We start from the raw sequence: 20,814 nt of genomic DNA, 5'->3' as shown, positions 1-20,814 counted from the left end.
TCAGGCACGATCCTCTCTGGAGATACTAATTTCTCCACTGCTCACTGCAGACACCTGTAGAGGAATGTTTTCTTTAATTTTTATTTATAATTTTCTCCCAAAGCCTGTGTCCTGTCAGGACACTGCACCTGTACTTGCTTTTTTTTCCAAAGATAAGAGTATTCTTTCCAGTATCTAAAATATAACTCTCCTTGAGAGTCTGCTGCACAGAGTGATAAAATACAATCTTCTTTTACCTTCTCACCTTTCAGATGTTGTCCCACACGGTCCTCAGTCCTGGTGTACCTCTTAGTTGTGGCTAGATTGAGACACACTGGGTAGCACTTTGCTAAACAGCAAGTCCCACTAATTTGGACAGAAAATATATTTGTCAAGGTGTGGATCTGAAAGAGCCATGGAAAAGACCATTTACAAATAGGGGAGAGCAATTAAGCAACGAGACAATCTGTGTCTCCTTATGTCTGTACACAGAGTGTGCTTTGAGCAGTGTCCTCATGTGTTACGGAATGCCTGGGGAAGGTGACTGTGACATACCTTCCCATAAAGGGTGAAATGTCACAGCCACATTGGTGATTGAAGCAGGGGAGTGCTTTAGAAAAATCCTTAAGTTCTTCTGCTCAAATTCCTCCTCTGGAGATGACTTTACTTTTATGACCTGCCCTTTCTGTGCCTGTACCTGAAAGGCGTGTTCAGAAGCTGAAATTTCCACGGCGTTTAACCCGCTTGTGCCCTTTGCTTTGCTGCGTCTCCTGAGCCTGGACTCGAGAGTGGCGCGGGTGGGGGTGGAGCAGGGTCTCCGGGGCAGTGAGCGTAGGTGAGGCAGTGCCTCCGCGGGGAGGCACAGGGAGCAGCGGGGTGAGCTGCTCAGGTGAGGGTCAGTGTTTGATGGGGAACTGGCAGCCTGGAGGTACAAGACAAGGAGGAGAGTTTGTAGGTAGGTACTGGAAAAGGAGGGAGAGGGGAAGGAGTGGGGGGACATGCTAGAAGTGAACGTGGGTGACAGAGAGGCGGCCAGGCAGGGGTGCAACAAGAGCTGAAGAGCCCTGACTGGGGGAGCGAGCCCAGGCAGGTTCGTGGCAGGGGAAGTGGGTCGGAGTAAGGCAAGGAGCGAGGGCGTGTGGAGGGCAGGCAGTATTTAGGAGGGGAAGTGGGCAGGTGAGCGGGCAAGGTGTTAGGCAGGTGGGTGTTCCCGAGGAAGTGGGCGCGGGGCCGGAGGAGGGTCAGCGGGCGGGGTGCGGCGGGGAAGCGGGCAGGGGCTGCGAGGGGCTGCCCCGGGGGCGGGAGGCGGCCCCGCCCGGGCCGTGGGGCAGCCCAGGGGCCGCGGTTCCCGGCAGGGCAGCGAGGGGCGGGCGGCAGCCGGTCCGATAAAGCGCCGGGCGGCGGCCGGCGCGGGCAGAGCGCAGCGGCTGCGGCGGCAGAGATGGGGATGCTCAGCCTGCCCGGCTTTCTGTCCTGCGGGAAGAAGAAGGTGAGGCGGCGGGGGGAGGCTGGCCGGAGGCTCCCGGGCAGGTGGGGTGCGGAGGCACCTGGGCAGGTGCGCGAGAATGTAGGCGAGTGTGGGTGCACCTGAGCAGGTGGTTTGTGGAGGTGCCCAGGTGGGCGTAGTGGCACTCAGCCAAGCAGGGTGCAGGTACGTCGGCAGCTGTGGGCAGGTATGAAGTTGTCTGGGCCGGTGAGATCCAAACACGTAGTGGAAGGTAAAGTGGGATGAGCACCTCAGCATATGTGCAAGGCACTAGGACAGGTGTTTTTTAAAGTGCCCATATAGGTATGTGCTGATGTGAGCATCTGAACAACTATAGGGGCATCTGGGCACGTGCAGGGGCAGAATAGGGGAGTCTCCTGGAGCTGATAGCACAAAGGACTAAGGCAGGAGCAAGGCAAAACTGTCTGTGGAGGTGTTTGGGTTCTCTGGTGGGACCCTCTCTCACAGGTCTGTGCTGTCCTGCCAGGGATCAGCTGGACTGGCAGCCCAACTGTCTGTGCCCATCCTTTCTGGCCGCCCACCCATGCCAAGGTGCGTCTCTGGACAGAGAAATGCTGATATGATTGCCCTTCTTGCCTGGTGGGTGATCACAAGCCTTCCCTCTTCTCTTCCAAGGACTTCAGTTTGACAAATGAAAAAGATGCCCACTCCAGTGACAATGATGAGAACTCAGAGCGTGGCAACTGGGCAAACAAAGGCGAATACCTGCTGTCCATGGTGGGCTATGCCGTGGGCCTGGGCAACGTCTGGCGCTTTCCCTACCTCACCTACCAGAATGGAGGAGGTACCTGTGCTGAATGGCAGGGTCGGGTGGGCACACCTTGCTCTCCTCAGGAGAGACGAGAGCAAGCTCCAAGGGCCGGCTCTGAAGTTGGGCATGTTCTGTGAAAGCTGGATGTGAGCATCACCCTGGGAACTGGGATAGAGCCCGCTCATGGGAAAGGGGGGAGTAAGAGGCATCGATGTGCTTTTTGGGTACCAGCTGAGAAGGGAAATAGTATTTAGTTTGAGTTACAAATTTCTACCTGTGAATTCCATCTTCTGAATTATTCAGAACCAACATGAACTTTTTTGTCCATGTGCCAATATCCTCTACTTGTCTAAATAGCTGTTCTCCTTCCCCAGTGCTTACCTCCTGGTGAGTTTCTTATATCCCATACCTGGTATGTTTATAGAGAACAGCTGAATCCCCTCTGCACCTTTGTTTTTCCATGCAAACAATCTAAGCTGGAATAATTATCTCAGCTCAATAATTACCCAGATCAAACACTTGGGAAGTGTGAGACAGACAGAGCCTCTACCTGCTTACACAGTGAACTAGTGGCAAAGCCAAGCAGAGGCACTGGTTTCCTTGGCTTATATTCCAGAGCTTTATCTACTTGCCAGGCTACCACTGGTAATTAAAGAGTACATGAATAGTAGCTGCAGAGAATTTACTTATATGTACTTCTTTGCTCTGCCTAACAGTAGTTGAAGTCAAATTCTGGGCTGTAAATGCAGTACAGCCCACACAGCTGCAATGGAATATAAGGAGGCATTCCTAGTACAGAATTTTTATTGGAGTGAGCTGGGCTGGTTTGCATTACTTAGAGTTTTGTTGAAGAAAATTGTGAAAACAAAATAAGTTGAGACGTCAGTCCTTGGACTAGATTTTTTTCTTATCTGCTGCAGCAAAGACTTGGCATTTAAAACATATTTGTGCTGGTGCTTGCATCCTTTTCTGTGCCTCTTGCCCATGATTGATAAAGACAACTGTTGCATCCTTGTTTTGAAACACAGAAGTAATCCAGTTAATTCTCTGGAACAATTTTCTTCCTGAAATTACATCAGGTATTTGCAGTTCCTTGCAAAACTGGGTCCTTGATTGCTTTGAATTCACTGAGAGTGATGAGGACAGATTCCTGCAGGGATATCGTGTTGTGTTTATGAAACTTGTGCTCTCGCTTTCCTTGTCTTCTGTGCACACACAAAGAAGTGCCAGTCCCTTTCACAGAACAAGGTGCTCACTGATATCAGGTTAACATGCACTTTTAAATGGACTTGAACAAGAGCCATTCTGAGATGTTGTTTGACACAGGACTCAGCCAACCATAGAAAATAATCTTCATGCTTTGATGTCCAGTCACTGCTTAACAGGGCAGTTGCAAAACACAGCTAAGCACACACAGGAATGGTTCTGTTCCTCTTTAAATTAAAAGCTGGAAGATTAAATAGAAAGTGGACAAGGCTGGTGGTGCCTACAGCTGAGCAGTGTTCCTGCATGTATTAGAGCATATGTTCAATAGTTTTTTGTAAAATTAATTTACTTTCTATAAGAGAAGCCATTCTTTTTAAATCAGCAGTTCTGGCATGCATTGCAGGTACTATTTAGTCTTACAGTAAACAGGACTTAGAAATAAATCTCTCAGTTTTGAAAGAAACCCCTACAGTGGGGTATTTGAGCAGGGGGAAAAGGGGAGTATAAAATGTGATAAAACTGTGGTGAATGCTGAAAAATGCTTTGTTTTCTCTGTGTGTATGATTATGCTTTCCCCCCCCCCCCCCCATTTTTTATCTCCTTCTCTCAGGTGCTTTTCTAATCCCCTACACCCTGATGTTGGCATTAGCTGGCTTGCCCTTATTTTTCATGGAATGTTCCCTTGGGCAGTTTGCCAGTCTAGGGCCAGTTTCCATCTGGAGAATACTACCATTGTTTCAAGGTTGGTTTTCTTATCTTTCCTTTTATTCCAGTAATATACTGTTGTGAATTAATGATTTCTTCATGGAGTTACTTAATTTTGAGACATCGATATCTGTGTTGCAACTATTCCCAATGTTACAGGGTCAGTGTTATGTACCCAGGTACATACTTCCTCATTATTCAGTTAATAAACAGATGTTGAGTAAAGATTTCCCCAAAAAGGTTCTTGGTTATGAAAGGTTTTATCAGTGATTCTTCCAGTGTTAAGCAGCACATCACCCTCACTCCAGCTGTCCAGGCAGAAGGAAATATCCCTGTTTTGCTGTGTGAGGGAAAACCTCAGTAAAACAGCTGGCGTACTGTGCGCAACAGATGGAAAATAAATTTTAGAAGTTGACTTTATCACTGTTTCTTTATGGTTCATGTCCAGTGTAGCTTGTAAGGCAATTGTTGGATGGGTTAATTCTGTATTTGGTTGCCAATGCAGCCACAGGCACACAGGTCTGAGTGCTCTGTGCAGTATTGTGCACAATCATCCAGCAACTGCCCTGGGAGTCATCTGCAGGTGTGATAAAATAGCCTAGACTCTGGCTGTTTAAAGTGAGGGGCCTCTTGAGATAAGGCAAACAGTTCCATGCTGTAGTGATAGTTTGTCTTGTTGAGGGTTTGTATTTCAAACTCTCTCATAGGGAGGTTTGTTTGGAAACAATTAACCATGGACTTTACTCACACCTGTCCATCCTGGTCCTGTACCATGGGTGTAAAAGACTATGCAATGGTTTTGTTAGTCTTAATCTACCAGAGGAGTTAATGTAGGAACAAGGAAGTTTCCTTCTGATGCAACAAGAATTTGCTTGTCACCTACAGAAACTGGTTGCCCCAACATTTACTCTTTTTGCCAGTCTCTGTTCTGCAGCACAAGAAATTTTCATGAAAGCAGTGTGTCTATCTTAAAGCAAAAGGTATTAAACACAGGATATCTTTTATGTGTCTGTGAAGACAGAAACATATAAATAGTTTCTACGATGATTGTCAGGATTTCCCAAACTCACAGATCAAAACTCATTTTAACAAGGGGGAGAACACTAATATTTACAAGATTTACTATAGTTTAAAGCATTCATTACAGTGGAATCTTTAAAATGGCTTGGGCAGTCCTCTTTGTTTTATTTTACTAAGTTTCCCTCTGAATGGGGAGAGAACAAAATACTGAATTTCTCCTTTAGATTTTGTAAATAGTCCAATTTTTCTATGGGCCTGATTCAAACTCTATTTCAAAACCAAGTTTGAGACGATCAGTTTGGATCATATCCATAATTTCATGGGTTTAATATTTCACTGTTTGTTTGCTCTTAAAAAATATTTTAAAACCAAACAAGCTTCACCAACTTCAACTTCTTCCCAAGTAGCCTTTTAAAAGTCAAGTGAAGGCTATTTGTTTTGGTAGGGGGAGGATTTGCAACCTGAGTTTGGAGTGATTAAGATATTGTGTGTTTCTCTTTCCTAGGAGTGGGCATCACAATGGTCATCATCTCAACATTTGTGACTATCTACTACAACGTTATCATTGCTTATGCACTCTACTACTTATTTGCCTCATTTCAAAAAGTGCTGCCATGGTCAGACTGCTTTTCCTGGGCAGATGAATTCTGCAGCAAGACACGAATAGGTACCATACTTACCAGATAGAGTTTAATACTATTGGTTTTGGTAATTGGACTGTTTTTCTGGGTGAAACTATAGGAGCAAGACAGCTCGCTGTGGCTTCAAAAGTCCTTCCTGGAGTTTTGCATCTGAACACAGAGGAATGATGCTTATCCACTTCTTTGCCACCAGTTCTGGGTGCTTGGGAAATCTACAGAGAACTGGGCTGAAATCACCTTGTTGGATCTTCTTTTTTCTCCTTTAAAACCTCAGGTTTTTTATAGTGCATACAATCCCTGGAAATACTGCATTCCCATTTCATCAGGCTTTGTGGCAAAAAAATACCTTCCTTCCATGGGACAAACTACTGCAGTAGTAGGCTTCAACAAGAATTTCCAGTAAATGCTGATACATATGCTGATAAAATGTTTTTTGTTGTATGTTCTGGCAAAAAATTCCCAACTCCAGTTTCCATTCCTCCAACTCTGCTCCAAGGAAAATATTTAAAGTGCTCTAATAAGCCCTCTGCCACAATAAGATGAATATCAGATACCAGAAGATCCATGTGTCACCTTGGTTTGGGACAAAGGTTTTCATAGCATAACCAAGGCTACAATTTTAACTATGCTCAGTTCTGATTTTTATAAGTATTCTTGAGGATAAGTAAAACGTGGTGAGCACACAAGATTCTTGGTATTTTGATTTACAGTCAAGTAACGAAGTCACAGCTGCAAGTGACATTTCAGGTTTGTTTCCAAATATTGTTAGCAGGCAAACTGAAGCTGTAATTGCTTAAGAAACACATTTGCTGCATCAGTCTGATAATGTTAATGATTCCTTTTTCTTGATTTCAGTAAGTGACTGCAACGCAACCTTGCATGGGGAAATCATTAATGCAAACTACTCATTCATCATGGGCAACAATCTCACATGTATAAATGGCACCATAAACTACAAACCAGTGCAATTTCCCAGTGAGCAATACTGGAAGTAAGTAAATACTTTAAATAAATTACTAAAAATACCTTTTTATGCATTGTGGGTTTTATTTTTGTCTTATCTTGCAGTCCAGAAAAAAATCTAGTCAAGGGACACGGGCATGCAAATCACTAGAGAGGGGACTTAAAATTTAATTGATAAGTATGGCCTTTTAAAGAGAAATTATGTATAGAAAGAGAAGCAAGTGAGTCAACCTGTTACCAATTGAAAAATACTCCAATTTAAAGAACTCCTCTTCTCTGGAGTCCTGGTAGGCACTACTTGGCATCTTTACATATGGCATGTACTTTTATTTTTCTCAGGAGTTACTGTGTAAAATATATTCACCTTATTCTGAATCTGGGCCTGTTGTAAAATTGCCATTTCTTTATTGCCCCACAGTCTCAATTTGCCCCATGTTCCCTGGGTTCCTGGAAACTGATTCTTTTGGGTTCTTCTCTTCCTGTCAGAATTTCATGATTAACACAGCATATCTTAGGTGGGCCTTATGGGAGATGTATGGAGGAATGAGAGCTGGTAGGCTTCAAAAAGAGGGGAAAAAATGCAGTTAAATATACTGTTTTACATTGCCAATCATGCAATTCTAACTGCACACTCTTGGAAGAGGCTGCAGACTCTAGTAATAGCCTCACACAGCAGCTCATTTTTTCCTGAGAAGTAGCTGAAGAGGAGGTTTGTGAGGTGTGTGAGTGCTGCTGCCATCCCCTCCTCACAGGAGCATCGTGTGCTTTCAGCAAAGTGACTCTGCAGCGCTCGAGTGGGCTGGACGAGACCGGCAGGATCGTGTGGTACCTGGCTCTCTGCCTCCTCCTGTCCTGGATAATTATTGGAGCTGCCCTGTTTAAAGGAATCAAATCTTCTGGAAAGGTATGTAAGGAAGAGCAAGGAGATGACTTTTGGCCTGATTCTACCCTTCCAATGTCAGTTGGACCCAGGGAAGTTTAGCACAAGGCAGGATGCAGTCCTAACACACCCCCCACTGCTGGGCTCAGCATTTGGCTTCCCTCCTGCTCCTTGGCTTCATAACTGTTACATAAAACATGAGTAAGGTGCTGATTACACAGCCATTACTTAACTCCTGGGCCTCAACTCCACCAGGCTGCCCTGTATTTTGGGATCTTGCTGTTGTGCCGGTGATTCCAGCTGAGTTTTAGCCGTTGCCTGGGCTGGGTGGCGGAAGCGTGCATGTGATGGCACACATGGGCACACGCCCTGGGAACACCCGGTGATTATTTTGTACTTCCAGTCTGGTTGAGATGGTTGGACCATACAGGTCAGGTGCTGTGAACAGGTGTGTGTGTGTAGGTTCCTGCCAGATTGTGAAATGTTGTTTGTTCCCAAGAGTTGAAGTTATTTGTAGGGACAAGGTACTTAGATGCTTGTTTTCAGAATCTGTCTCTGCTGAGCTCCCAATTCCACAAGCTGCAGGAAGCTTGTGGAACTTTTCTGGAGTTTTTCTTGGGCTAGGCTGACTTCAGGCAGGCTGAATTTTCTCCTTCCTCACCTGAGACCCTTTTCTTGGTTTTATTCTTTCCTCCTCATACTCTTTTCTCACCTTCATTTACTTCTTTAGCCTCAGTTGCCTTTGTTCTTTTGTTCACCTTCTCTGCACAGATTTTTTTCCCCTTTTCCTTCTGTCACAGTGCTTTTCTTTGGTTCCTTGCTCCCTCCTTTCTCTACTCAGTGTGGTGTCTCCTCCTGTTTTGCTTTCTATTTGGAGCTTTCTGCCCTTGTTTCAGTGTTTTGGGGTGGAGTATCTGTGCTTTCCCAGCTTCCCAGTTATTTGGCTGCATGGCTCCTCTTAATCTCATGTTCTTTGGGTTCCTGGCAGTTGCTTCTTCCCGTTGTCACTTTTTTTCTGGCACAAAGGCAATAGTCTTTGGAGAGTAATGTGAGACTTGGAAGAATCTAGCTGGGCAGGAGCAAGATGCAGAGAGAATTGTCCATTCTAAGCAAGCATGAAGGAAGTCTTCAGAAATGTCACTCACCACACAATGGTGCAATGCTCTGGCTTGGTGGAACCAGCAGTCCTGGGTCAATTACCTGTCTGAATAACACTGAAACTACGACTCAAGAAACCAGAGTATTGTTGAATGTAGCCTGTGTGACAACTCTACTGCTGGCCTTGGTCCCATTGTGCTAGTACAACAGAATAGATCTGTGTCTGAGAGAACCTATAAGTCCTTGTTCCCATAAAGAAAGCTTCCAGACCAGTACTTTTTAAAAATTTTTGGGTTGACTTTTTGAGGGGGGGTAGTGGGGGGGAGTAGCAGGGAGGTCATCAGGAGATAATTCCACCCTGGTCACCTAGTTTTTTGTGACTCTCAGTTTGCACTTGCTAGAAGCACTACCTAGCAAGAGATGTCTGGGGTAGCTGAGTCCAGACCTTGCTACAGCAGTAAATTATGCCCGAAAAACACATTTCTGAAACTGGGCACAGTGGTTATCTGAAATGTTGATATGTGGCTTGGGCCTTCTGCTTCTGCTGGAATGCAGCTCCAGAACCGGCTAAGCCAGATGGTTTGGTGGTTGGCCTGTGTTCATTTCCCTGGTTGCCTGTTTTTCTTTAGTACCAGCAGACCTTAGCCTAAAGCCTGTCCAGTCTTCCTGCAGGAAGGTCTGTGGATCCCCTCACCCCTAATGTGTGTCCCTGCCCATTTCTGCAGGTTGTCTACTTTACTGCACTCTTCCCATATGTCATCCTGCTCATCTTGTTGGTGCGAGGTGCCACTCTGGAAGGTGCTTTGGATGGCATTGAGTACTACATTGGGAGACAGTCCAACATCACCAAGCTGATGGAGGCAGAGGTGAGAGGTAGTTCGGAAGTGTGACACACTTTCCTGGTTATGTGGGCTTGCTTCTTTTTTATCCACTCAGGTGCTTCAGGTCCTGCCCTGTATTTTGTATCAGCAACTGGTTGTGTAAAAAGTCCAAGCCCCTATTCCAGCTACTCTCAAATTGAAAGACAGTCACCTTCTTCCCCCTCCCTGCCACATCAGTGATGATAACTGTGCTATTGCCTCTAAACAGTTCTTGGGGATCATGCTGGAGTTTAATCTTAGCAAGATCTGCTGAGAAAGTTCTTGCAGATAATTTTAAGGGACTTCATCATAAGGCTAAAGGAATCCCTGAGTTTGAAATTCAGACCATGTCTTGCCTGGGAAATTACCTTGGGTAATTAGGTGGACCAGGAAGGGCACCTCATGCAAAGAAAGCCAGAACCTTCTTTGTTCTGTCTTATGCCAATATTATTGCAGTTTTATCAAAAACAACCATTAAGTGTGATATTTATTTTTGGTACTCATATGAGTCCTTGGCACTAGCTGAGGGGCTACATCAGAGGCAGGGGTGCTTTGTTTGGGTCACACAAGTGGGAGGGTACATGGAAGTTCTCACTTCTGCAGCCAGTCCTGGTTGTCCTTATTTGTTGTCTCTGTGCCAAGATTCATATCTCAGCAATTCACCTATGTGAACAAATCTAAAAAATCTAAAACAAATCTAAAAATCTTTTCTTCAGGGTTAGTATAATAAGATTTAAGTATTTGGCAACATGCTTGGGATGTGACCTTTAGGCATCATAGAGATACTGTTTGTGATCGAGACTGCAAGGTCACCAGCACGCTATATTCTATCATCCCTAAAATTCATATGAAATAGAATTAGATATATAGGCTGAATGAAAAAAAAATACCCTTGAGCTTCAATGGAGGACAGACTTAAATGTTTATGATAAATACTATAAGTAATACAGTAATTCTCATGTCCTTTTTTTTGGTAGGTTTGGAAAGATGCAGCCACACAGATATTTTACTCCCTGTCTGTGGCATGGGGCGGGCTTGTTGCTTTGTCTTCATACAACAAGTTCCACAACAACTGCTACTCAGATGCCATTGTAGTTTGTGTGACCAACTGTGCCACCAGCATATTTGCTGGCTTTGCAATATTCTCCATCCTGGGACATATGGCATTTTTGTCTGAGAGACCCGTCTCAGAGGTGGTGGACTCAGGTAGGCTGATGGTCACACTGTTGGTACTGGGACTTGCATTGGCCAAGGCATGACAATAACATCCTTCTCTCCACTACTTTCCAGGGTTTGACTTGGCCTTTGTAGCCTACCCAGAGGCTCTCTCCAAGTTACCGGTTTCTCCTCTGTGGTCCTTCTTGTTTTTCTTCATGCTTCTACTTTTGGGCCTTGACTCCCAGTTTGCCAGCATAGGTAAGTGGGGATTTAAGTGACTCGTGGCTTTTCAAATTACCATTGCCTTTCTCAATTGTGCTGCTCAAACTCCCTACTTCTTTCTTTGCAGAAACACTTACAACTACCATTCAAGATATATATCCCAGAGTGATGAAAAAATTAAGAACACCTATAACCCTGGGTCTGTGTACAGTGTTCTTTTTTCTTGGGCTTATCTGTGTTACCCAGGTAAGAAATTAAGTTTAATTGGTAGTGATTTAGTTATGCTGCAAGTGATGAAGTCAAATCAAAATACCCTTTCCAAGTATTCCTGTCTTTGTGGATAAATCTTAGAGAACTTTGAATTTTGACAGTGTGCCTGAACACACAAGTAAGCAATTCCCGGGGAAAGCTTGAAGAACCTAAGGTTTTCTGTGATTATTGAACTGAGACATGCTTTTAAATAGAAGGCCTTTACAGAGCCTGTGAGTTATCAGCCTGATTTATCGTTCCTCAGTTCAGGAATTTATTTGTGTAATCTACAAGTACATGCATACAGCGTGTCCGCGGCACAGTGGGTACTGCTAATAAACGCTGATGGGATCTTTTTGTTCAGAACTCACTACCAAACAGGACAGGAATTGAGGAATGGCCTATCCGTGTGATAAAAACCCATTAGCTCATGAGCATTTGTAGATTGCATGGTTACTTCTCCTGCATGTGTATATTTATATAAATAGATATACAGAAAAGGAATTTTAAGTATACTGTGTAAAATTTCTTGAGGCAATTGCTTTTAAGGGTATAAAGGTTCACTGTAATTACTCCATCTAGAAATGCAGATTTAGGTGTGTAATTGGACTGAGAATGTGAAGGAGGTAATTGTAGTGAGTAGATATTTGTATGGTCAAGCAAAGTAAGTCAGTCATGAAACATGGTGGTGGGGAAGCTTGCAAGGGACTTGGTACACAAGACTGTGGAATGGTTCAGAGATTGTTTCCTGCTCTGGGATCCTGCTATTGCAGGCTGGTGTTTAAAGCTGTGTTTAACCCCATGGAGAAGTCATGCATGTAGGAGGATAGAAGCCTCCCAGAACTGGTAACTTGTTGCTGTAGTTCAGTATAAAAACTTCAGCCCCAACTTTATTCCTGTAAGCTCCAAATTTAAATCTTGCTCTCAGCTGTTTATATATGCTCTGCATATACATAGATCTTGGTTTTAGCATCTATAGTATTTTGTTAGATGTGCTTTTCAACTTTACATAGAGGATTTAAAGAAAATAATATTCACAAATCTGTACTTTACCTGGAGAACTGTGAACTTAAAAACTCAAAGTCATGATTAGTTAAACTGCTTAAACAAACACATCTTATTTGTATGTTGCTACATCAAAATTTAACCTCTAATGTTTGTTCTGCAGGCAGGAATTTACTGGGTTAACCTAATAGATCACTTCTGCGCTGGATGGGGAATCCTTATTGCAGCTGTTCTGGAGATAGTAGGCATCGTCTACATTTATGGTAAATTATTTGCATTGAAAATACATAATTAAACTAAGCAATCCCTGGAACAGTGTATATCAGAGTCACAGTATGGTTTTGGGGTGGAAGGGACTTGAAAGATCATCCTGTTCCAACCCCCTGCCATGGGCAGGGACACCTCCCAAAAGACCAGGTTTCTCAAAGCACCATTCAGCCTGGCCTTGAACAGTGCCAGGGATATAAAATACTAGTTACTGCAATAAAGAATTTGTAAGTTAACCATCTGAATAACAATAATATAATAAAAAAACCCAACCCTTTAATGCAGAACTGGAGAAACTGTCTTTGATGATTGCCTTTGATAATTTTTGAGTAACCCCACCTGCAAGGGAGGTACTTGCTTTACAGTGAGCCTCATGATTGTTTTCCAACAGGAGGAAATAGGTTCATTGAAGACATTGAAATGATGATTGGAAAGAAGAGTCGTTTATTCTGGCTGTGGTGGAGAATGTGCTGGTTTTTCATCACTCCTGTGCTGTTAATGGTGCGTGCACATGACTGGATTGTGTTAGTGTGACAGAACTTAATAATTTAATATTGAAGAGGTTTCTTTGTGAAGATTCAGGGCTGACTGCCCAGGCTCTGTGTATCAAGATGGGGCACAGCTGTGCCAGTGAAGTGAACTATGGGCTGTCTCTGCTTTCTGATAGACTCCCTCCTCCTTTGATCCTCTCCAGGAGAGGCTGGAGCCTGAGATCAGTTACTAGTGAGCTGGTCTACACTCCCAAGGACTAACACAGGGCAGCTAGATCCTCTGCCTTGGCAGCTGGATTGTCTTAATTTTAGACTGAGAGTGGTTTGAAAACCTTTTGAGGGAAATCCCATTTTTGGGTCAGATGTTCTGCTGTTCTCCTGTCTAGGAGACCTTTTAATGCCCTGTTGCATGCTTGGTTTTTGTTATTCTTGTACTTTCAAATGTGAGTTTAGACGGTTGGATTATGTTACTATGACAGAATTAATTAATACCCCCAATCCAGGAACAGTGGCAAGTCACTCTGGCCAGCACATTACCTGTGATCTGTACAGACTATAGTTTAGAAATTGGCAAATATTGCTTCAGAAATTGGATAGTTTATAGCAGCATTTTCTAATCTTAGTTTCTTTCCTGTATTCCTGTAAATAGTGGAACACAGGAACACATAAAACATACAGAGAAGGGTACTGGGCTCAGCCAGCAACATATATATTATCCAACACAACTTGATCTCTGGGTTCTCTTTAAATGCTATGTTTAAACACAAATATACTTAGTGCATCTCAGCACTGGTGGGATGCACATTTTTCAGCCCTGGTCTTCAGTTGTGCTGTTTGGTGATGACTGAACACCAAATCCTGCACAACTGTTCTCACACTCAGAAAACAAGATGGAACTGTGCAGAACTTGTAGACTTATTTTTATTAAACCAACTTGGAAGCAGTGCAAATTCAATGTTGCTGGAAACCTGCTTTTCTCTCTTTTTGTTTTTGCCATTTTTTTCTAGGCTATTTTGGTCTGGTCTTTGATCACGTTTTCAAATCCCACTTATGGCTCAGTGTTATACCCAACCTGGGGAACCGCTGTTGGCTGGTGCATGATCATCTTCTGTGTCATCTGGATTCCCATTGTTGCTATTGTAAAAATAGTTAAAGCTAAAGGAAACATTGTTCAGGTAAGGGCAAAAAAACCCACTGTCATAGCCTCAAATCTGAATTTCTTTGGTATTATCAGGACCACCAGTGCTTTCTTGTCTAACACATCCACTACTCTGACATGTTTTTCAAATAGATTTTTAGACCAAAGCATTATCTCTGGTAGCTGCATCAAAGATTCATCTACCCTACCTTGTTCTGATAAGAAGATTAATTCTCTGGGAGTGCACACACACCATTCAAGAGAGATTTTTCATCAGTTCTGTTGCTATTCTAGCTCCTTAAATTCTCTGAAGAATTTCTATCACTTTCTATCCCCATGTAATTTTCTGGAGTTTTGCCTCCCATTCCTCACAGAAGCAAGTGACAGATCTGAGATATTCTGCTCTTCGAGAGCTTTACCAAACAGTTGTGTTGGTCACAGCTTTCCCTGTTCTTTGACTTCAGTGTTCAGAACCCACCAACCCCAAAGATATTTGGAATGATTTTAAACAACTTTGGTGATTTGCCATTTGTTGAGCTGCAGTGCGTGTCTAGAGCTATAATTTTACTGCATTTTAAAAGTAGCCTGGACTGAAGTAAGACATTAAATGTCTCTTGATTTTGCTTTGCAGCGCATTGTCAGCTGCTGCCAGCCTGCAGCAAACTGGGGCCCCTACCTGGAGCGCCACCGAGGAGAGCGATACAGCCACGTTGTGGATCCCAAGAAGAAAAAGGAGCAGGAGATTCCCACTGTGTCTGCCTTTATATACAAGCAATATTGAGATGGCTGTTTGGATGACTGTTTTTTAGTATATATGTGGGTTTTGTCTTTTAATATTGGAAAGGTACTAGGCAAAAAAAAAAAAAAAAAAAAAAAGGCAAATCAACAGCCCTGCCCTTTAAAATCCAGCCCCCAAATGAAAGCGAGTCATATTATTTATTTTTAGTGCTTTATTCTTTGGGGAGGAACACGTCAATTAGGCACTGAGATCTCACCAGATATGTAGGTTGAGAGGGCAGGATAATACACTGCAGGCTCCCCAGGCTGCTGGACTGGCCATGCTTAACCCCATCCAACTGGTATCCAGCTGGACTGCAGATACAGGTGTGGAGGAGAGTAAAGACATTCTGGTGCTCCCCAGCTGGAGCCCAAAGGTGCTGTGTGTTTGTGTGTGTGTGTGTGTGTGTGTGTGTGTGTGTCCTGAGGTGCAGTTGCTGCCTTCTGCTGTGCTCTGCCCCCCCAGGGGTGTGCAGTCAGCAGAGGGGAATGGGTGTGCTGCTGCCTGGCATTGGAGCTCAGGGAACATGAATAATTCTTCTCTAAGCCTTGCTCAGTGAGCTGGGAGGCTGCTCAGGATTTGATGTTGAGTATGTTCTGTGTGTGTGTGTGTTGTCTAAACAAATAGAAATATTGAGTGGCAAAAAATTGCTATCACAGGAAATAAGGCTTCAACACGGTGAGAGGCAGGCTGCTTTCTATTTCTCATTATTCCCCTTGGGATCCCTAAAGAGCTATCTTTGTCATGCCCTGTGCTCAGCCCTCATCTGTCTTTAATTCAAAAACCTCATGTTTCCATATTTTGTCATTAGGCTCTGCAGAATGAAAGAGTAACCATTGAATTCTGGTTTGTCTGCTCTCCTATTTCCATCAATGCTTTACCTGTCAGGTTGTTTTCTGCTTCTTTTACTCAGATTCGGGCTTTCCCTTCCAAAGGAGACCCAAAGTGCTTTTTTCAAAGACTCAAACAGTGTTATGGTAGGGCCAAAAGAAGCAGAACTTTAAGTAAAGTGAAGGTTAAAACTACCTTGTAGTACTGTTATTCCAAAATTTGCTGAACTCATGAGATTAATGAGAAGTTATTAAGTTTGTAATGCAGTTGGGAACACAGACTTGAGCATCTACATAGGCAGGAAGGGTTTGGGTGAAGAGAAACTGACTTCACTTGTATTACAAGTGAATCCAGATAAAGGGGGAAAAAAGACTATGGAGAGAATGAATGCATTTGGTGTGCTGAGGAACTTCTCTCTCACTGTGATAATGGTTCCATGGGAACAAAGCAGCAGGGTGTTCAGCTGTCACTTGCTCTCAGGGCTTTGTCACTTTTTCTGGACATGAAGGAGTGTGGATAGTGGCTTTCTTGCCCAAGCTGCATATCTTGGTGTATGTTTTATACTGGGAGGTTTTTTTTTTGTGGTTTTTTTTTTTTGTTTTTTTTTTTTTTTGTGACAAATCAACACTTTATGGCGAACATAATGTGATTTCCCTGCCCTGTTTTTAATGATTTTGGAACTGGCAAATAAAATGTGATTTTATGTTTTTAATGGGTTTGGACCTAGAAACTTTTAATTTTGTGTGTGGAGTTGGTGACCACAAATGCTTCTGCGATCCTAAGCCTTTGAGAGCTTGAACTGCAAAGATTCAACCTCCAGGAAGTCTTGTCTCAGAAAGTGCAATAGTCTTGTTTTGGAGTGTGCTCAGAAAGTACAGAAAGTAATTAAATGGGAATTTATAAAAAAGGACTGTGAGACTGGAGCCTGTACTAGAAACTGGTGAAGAGGACCCTTTTCCTGCCCTCCAGCTGCTCTAGGATCATGGTTTAGCCAGAAAAGAGGGCTGTCAGTAGCCTGGAGAGGCTGGGAGCAGAAGGGTGCTCCATCTGCTGGAGCTGACAGCAGTTCTTACCTGGGAAGGGACAGACTGGGAAGGAGAGGGAAGTTAGTGAAGTTAATGAGTGAGAGCAATGAGATGGGGGGAAGGAGATTGGACAAAACAGCTTCAGAAAGAATTCAGGAAATTTTTTGCAAAGGAGATGCTGAAGGCTCATACCAGCCATCTGCTGCCCTGCAAGAAGCCCCTGCTGCTGCACACAGGGCTCACTTGAGGCTGCTTCTGCTCTGGACTTGTCTTACAGGCTTCTAGGGCTTGTTTTCATGATGCTGCCCTACCAAAGCCACCCAGAATGACAAATGGAGTGGGAAATGGCAGCTTCACCTGGACTCACTCTGCTTGCTCAAAGTCAGGCTGACTGATAGCAGTCACAGATACTATAAAAGGTTTTCTTCCTCAGTGAAACAATCTCAAGAAGGTTTGAGATAAATTTCTTGAACTAATTTATCAGTGTGTGACAACTCAGCCTATTACGGAAGAGTAAAACTGCATCTCAGTGAAGCATGGAGTCAGCGTGGAGGTGAAGTGTACGTGTGCATCTGAATGTGATGTGCAGCAGAGAAAGCACCAAAAGACAACCTAAGTGTTGGCTTTTTGTTTTCCTAGGGTTGTTTTTTTTTTTTTTTTTTTGGTGCTGTGGGTGTGTATGGATGGGGGGAGGGTAGGTAAGTTTTTTGGGAACTCATATCTAGCATTTATTCAATCCTTTTCTGTGCCTTGCAGAACTCCCCCCCCCCCCCCTTTTTTTTTTTTTTTTTTTTTGTTGTTGTCGTTAACAGGGGTGGGTTTTTTGTGGTTTGTTTGTTTGTTTGTTTTTCACTTTTACCTACTGGTATCAGTTTCTCTCATTGGCAGAAGAAAAGGCACTTATTGAAGCCCTTTCCTTTTCAGAGGAAATGCTCATTCCAGAGCATTTTCTCCTAAAATTTGTCTCCAAAACTGAGACAGATGGCTATTCACTTTTTTTAGCAATTTTAGAACCAGATAAATGATGGGAACATAACTAGATGTTAGCTTTGAAGTCACAGGAGGAATGTTGTGCTCAATGCTCAGTACAGCTGTAGAGCTCCTTCCCAAAAGACGTTGGTACTAAATGGTTGCATGGCTTCAAAATAATTTAGAAAAACTAATGAAAAAGAACAGCTCTCAACAAGATACTACTCCTGGATCAGGAGACTCGAAGAATGTTATGCAAAAGGTTCTGTAATGCATCTATGGGTTTTATGCTCTTCCCTGGTGTCTAATCCAGGTTGGTGTCAGGGACAGGATCCTGGCCTGCTGTGGACCTGTGGTTTAATCTCATACAAACTGTCCTGGAGAGTAAACTTCAAGCTATAAGATTTATATTTGCAAACTTTAACACACTTACAAGAAAAAGAAGATTGTTGCCAAGAGAAATGCATTGCATTTTCTCTCTTGTGTGTCCTCTGCCAGACACAAACAGATTCACATTCAACAGAATTTGGATACAGTTTCATCTGGACATCTCCCTGTATTGCACAGTCTCATGAGTTCCAGACTTTCATTATTTTCCTTCAAGCAATCAGGAAAGTAGAACTTCTCAGCAGTTTCTTACTATAATTCTTAAAAATTATGGAAACCATGACTGGCTTTGCTATGGACAGCCTGAGTTCCACAGGGTGAAGCCAGCAGCAAGCACCAATGATGGCAGATCCCACTACACCGGTGTTAATAAAAGTAAGGTAAAGAAAGGTAATTCCCTTTAAAAGATGAATTGTGGCATTTTCAAGAAAGCAGAGACCTCATGTTCATCTCTACCACCTAAACTGGATGCCTGCAAGGCAGCTTGTAGCTATACATACATGTTAGTAAAATATTAGCAGCATGAAGACAGATAGAATTTCCCCAGGTGTTCTGTGGCCAGAATGATTAAACTCAAGCAAATAACCACTAGGAATTTTGGTCCTTAGTTTTACTTTGCTGAGTAATGTTGAAGTACTTCAAAAGCAGAAGAGGAAACTCCAGATAAGACCCCAAAGAAGCAAACCCCATCTTATACCCAGGACAGGCTGGGAAGGCAGATGGCAGTGTGGGAGGGAATAACAGAGTGTTAAAATGCAGCTGTTGATGAGAGAAAGGAGAACACTTATGGAAAATCCAGAATTGTGTCGATTACGGTGAATTAATAACAGTGTTTGACAAAGACTAAAATAATGAGAGGAATCTGCCATATTCCACCTGTTCAGATAGAGCTACAAGAGCTCTGAAATGACAGATCAAATTAAGGTGTCAGGTAAAAAGGCTGTAGTGAGAGACTGATTGCTGAGACATTAACCAGACTCTGAAAATGGTGACCTGGGAAAAACTACTGTGAGGGTGTCACAGGAGGGCTCCTCAGTTCAGCTGGAGAGTCTGAGGCTAGGCAGCCCTGAGTGCACTGCTTCTTCTGTGATCATGGAAAAGATCATTTGGAACTGATGTTTCCAGGAAAATCAGTTTGGAAGGACTGTTTTGAAAATTTTCGTCCAGTAAACTAGGTAGCAATTAGAAACAAAATTAATTTCATGGTTGGTTTTTTTTTGGTTTTTTTTTTTTGTTTTTTTTTTAACCCTTTAAAATGTTCTTATGAGCATTTCTGTATAGATAAAAATGTTTCAGGCAAGCTTTGGCCAGTCTGTCTTCCTTAGGTGGGGACACAAGAGCCTGGATGTTAATGTGGAGCTATGGGGCAGGAAGCATCCAGCCTTGTTTCCATTGCCTGTCTTCCAGGCCGGACAAAGTTTGTGGCTGTGCCATGCCTGTGGCCACCTCCAGGCTTGGTCTAGGTGAGAGCTGATCACGCTGCTGAGGGAATCCTAAATCTAGACTCTATGGCTGAGAGTAGACCCCTGCCCTGAGCTGCCAGAGAGTCAGTCTGTTGTCATCAAATGAGGCCTGTCTGCTTGTGCTGGGATGATCTGGGATGATGCTCCAACCATTAAGATGTTGTGAAACTGTACACTCAACTTTGGAGATGCAGACTTTGATTAAATCTGGGATTTACAAAATAAAATCAAAAGGAATGGGAGTTAAGGGGGATAAGGCACAAGCAAGGAGAGATGTCAGTAAACTGGGAACAAGCAGAGTTGGACTGTTCAGCTCCTGTCTTGGAGTTTCAGCAGGGCTAACTTCAATAAAAGACCTAAAAGGCACAGACATTGGTGGAGAAGTACCTCTATCTGCTTTAAAAGCTGTACTCCTCTGGAACTCTGAAATGCCACAAAAATGTGCTAGGAACTTCACTTTCACCAGCCACAGCACTTTCTGAGGATGTGGGCTGGCCAGTGGCATTATCTCACTGAGGAACATTTAACAGAGGCTCCTTCTGCACCCCAAACCCTTACAGAACCAGCTGGTGCTATACTTTGTCTACTAGATGTATTTTTCCAACTTCAAAGCTTATACTTTTATGAAATATGAATGAATGTGTGTTCATTTGCTCCTTCATTTCACCTTCCTGAGGGCCACTGATGGTGCTTAAAATGTGCCTCCTGTGTGTGTGTGTCTGTGTGTGCGTGTATGATGGATTTTTGCCAGTGTGGATGAAAGAGGCAAACCAACCTCATTCTCTGTGCTTTCTATAACTGTCTGGACTGCAGACATCCAGAGCCCAAATCCCTGCCTGCTGCATGAGTATGCAAATGGCTTCAGGAGCAGGGGTTGCTCTGCTCTTGCTGAATCCCAGTGCTACATCTCAGTATTCTTGTTCTCCTGGCATTAGGATTTTTTTTTTCTTTGTTTGGTTTTAGTTTTATAAAGAATCTACAAACGATTTTCTTCTTTTGAGCCTAGACACTGTCTTCAGTGTAGAGAATCTAGAAATTTCTACATTTAAACTCTGTTGCAGCAACATGGTCATATTGATTCCAGTTACCAACAGCAGCATTGCTTAATAGCTTGAGTCCGAGCACGGACTTTGGAGCTGGTTGCAACAACAGAGTCACCTTTTCATCCTGGAAGTGATGAATGGCTTAGGCATACTAGGCAGGAAAATAAAACCTGTCACT

At 43.4% G+C, this 20,814-nt stretch overlaps 1 protein-coding gene across 3 annotated transcripts; it reads left to right on the top strand.

Moving 5' to 3' along the window:
• Nucleotides 1-575: 575 nt before the first annotated feature.
• SLC6A14 (solute carrier family 6 member 14) lies at nt 576-16,461 on the top strand. Of its 3 annotated transcripts, XM_053989824.1 has the most exons (15): nt 576-934; nt 1,953-2,017; nt 2,102-2,270; nt 4,054-4,185; nt 5,674-5,835; nt 6,665-6,800; nt 7,544-7,676; nt 9,476-9,616; nt 10,588-10,816; nt 10,901-11,026; nt 11,118-11,236; nt 12,408-12,507; nt 12,903-13,012; nt 14,010-14,177; nt 14,772-16,461. In XM_053989824.1, exons 1-15 carry the CDS (start codon nt 886-888, stop codon nt 14,919-14,921), a joined length of 1,989 nt encoding a protein of 662 aa, XP_053845799.1. In that variant the 5' UTR covers nt 576-885; the 3' UTR covers nt 14,922-16,461. The 3 variants fall into 3 exon arrangements, with proteins under 3 accessions (XP_053845799.1, XP_053845801.1, XP_053845800.1); XM_053989826.1 differs by lacking the exon at nt 1,953-2,017 and having other exon boundaries at nt 577-934; XM_053989825.1 differs by lacking the exons at nt 576-934; nt 1,953-2,017 and adding an exon at nt 1,417-1,468.
• Nucleotides 16,462-20,814: the final 4,353 nt, after the last annotated feature.

Source organism: Vidua macroura, chromosome 14, assembly GCF_024509145.1.
Source record: "Vidua macroura isolate BioBank_ID:100142 chromosome 14, ASM2450914v1, whole genome shotgun sequence".
Classification (NCBI taxonomy): Eukaryota; Metazoa; Chordata; class Aves; order Passeriformes; family Viduidae; genus Vidua; species Vidua macroura.
Note: the sequence above shows the minus strand (reverse complement) of the source record. Positions and strands in the feature narration are given on the sequence as shown.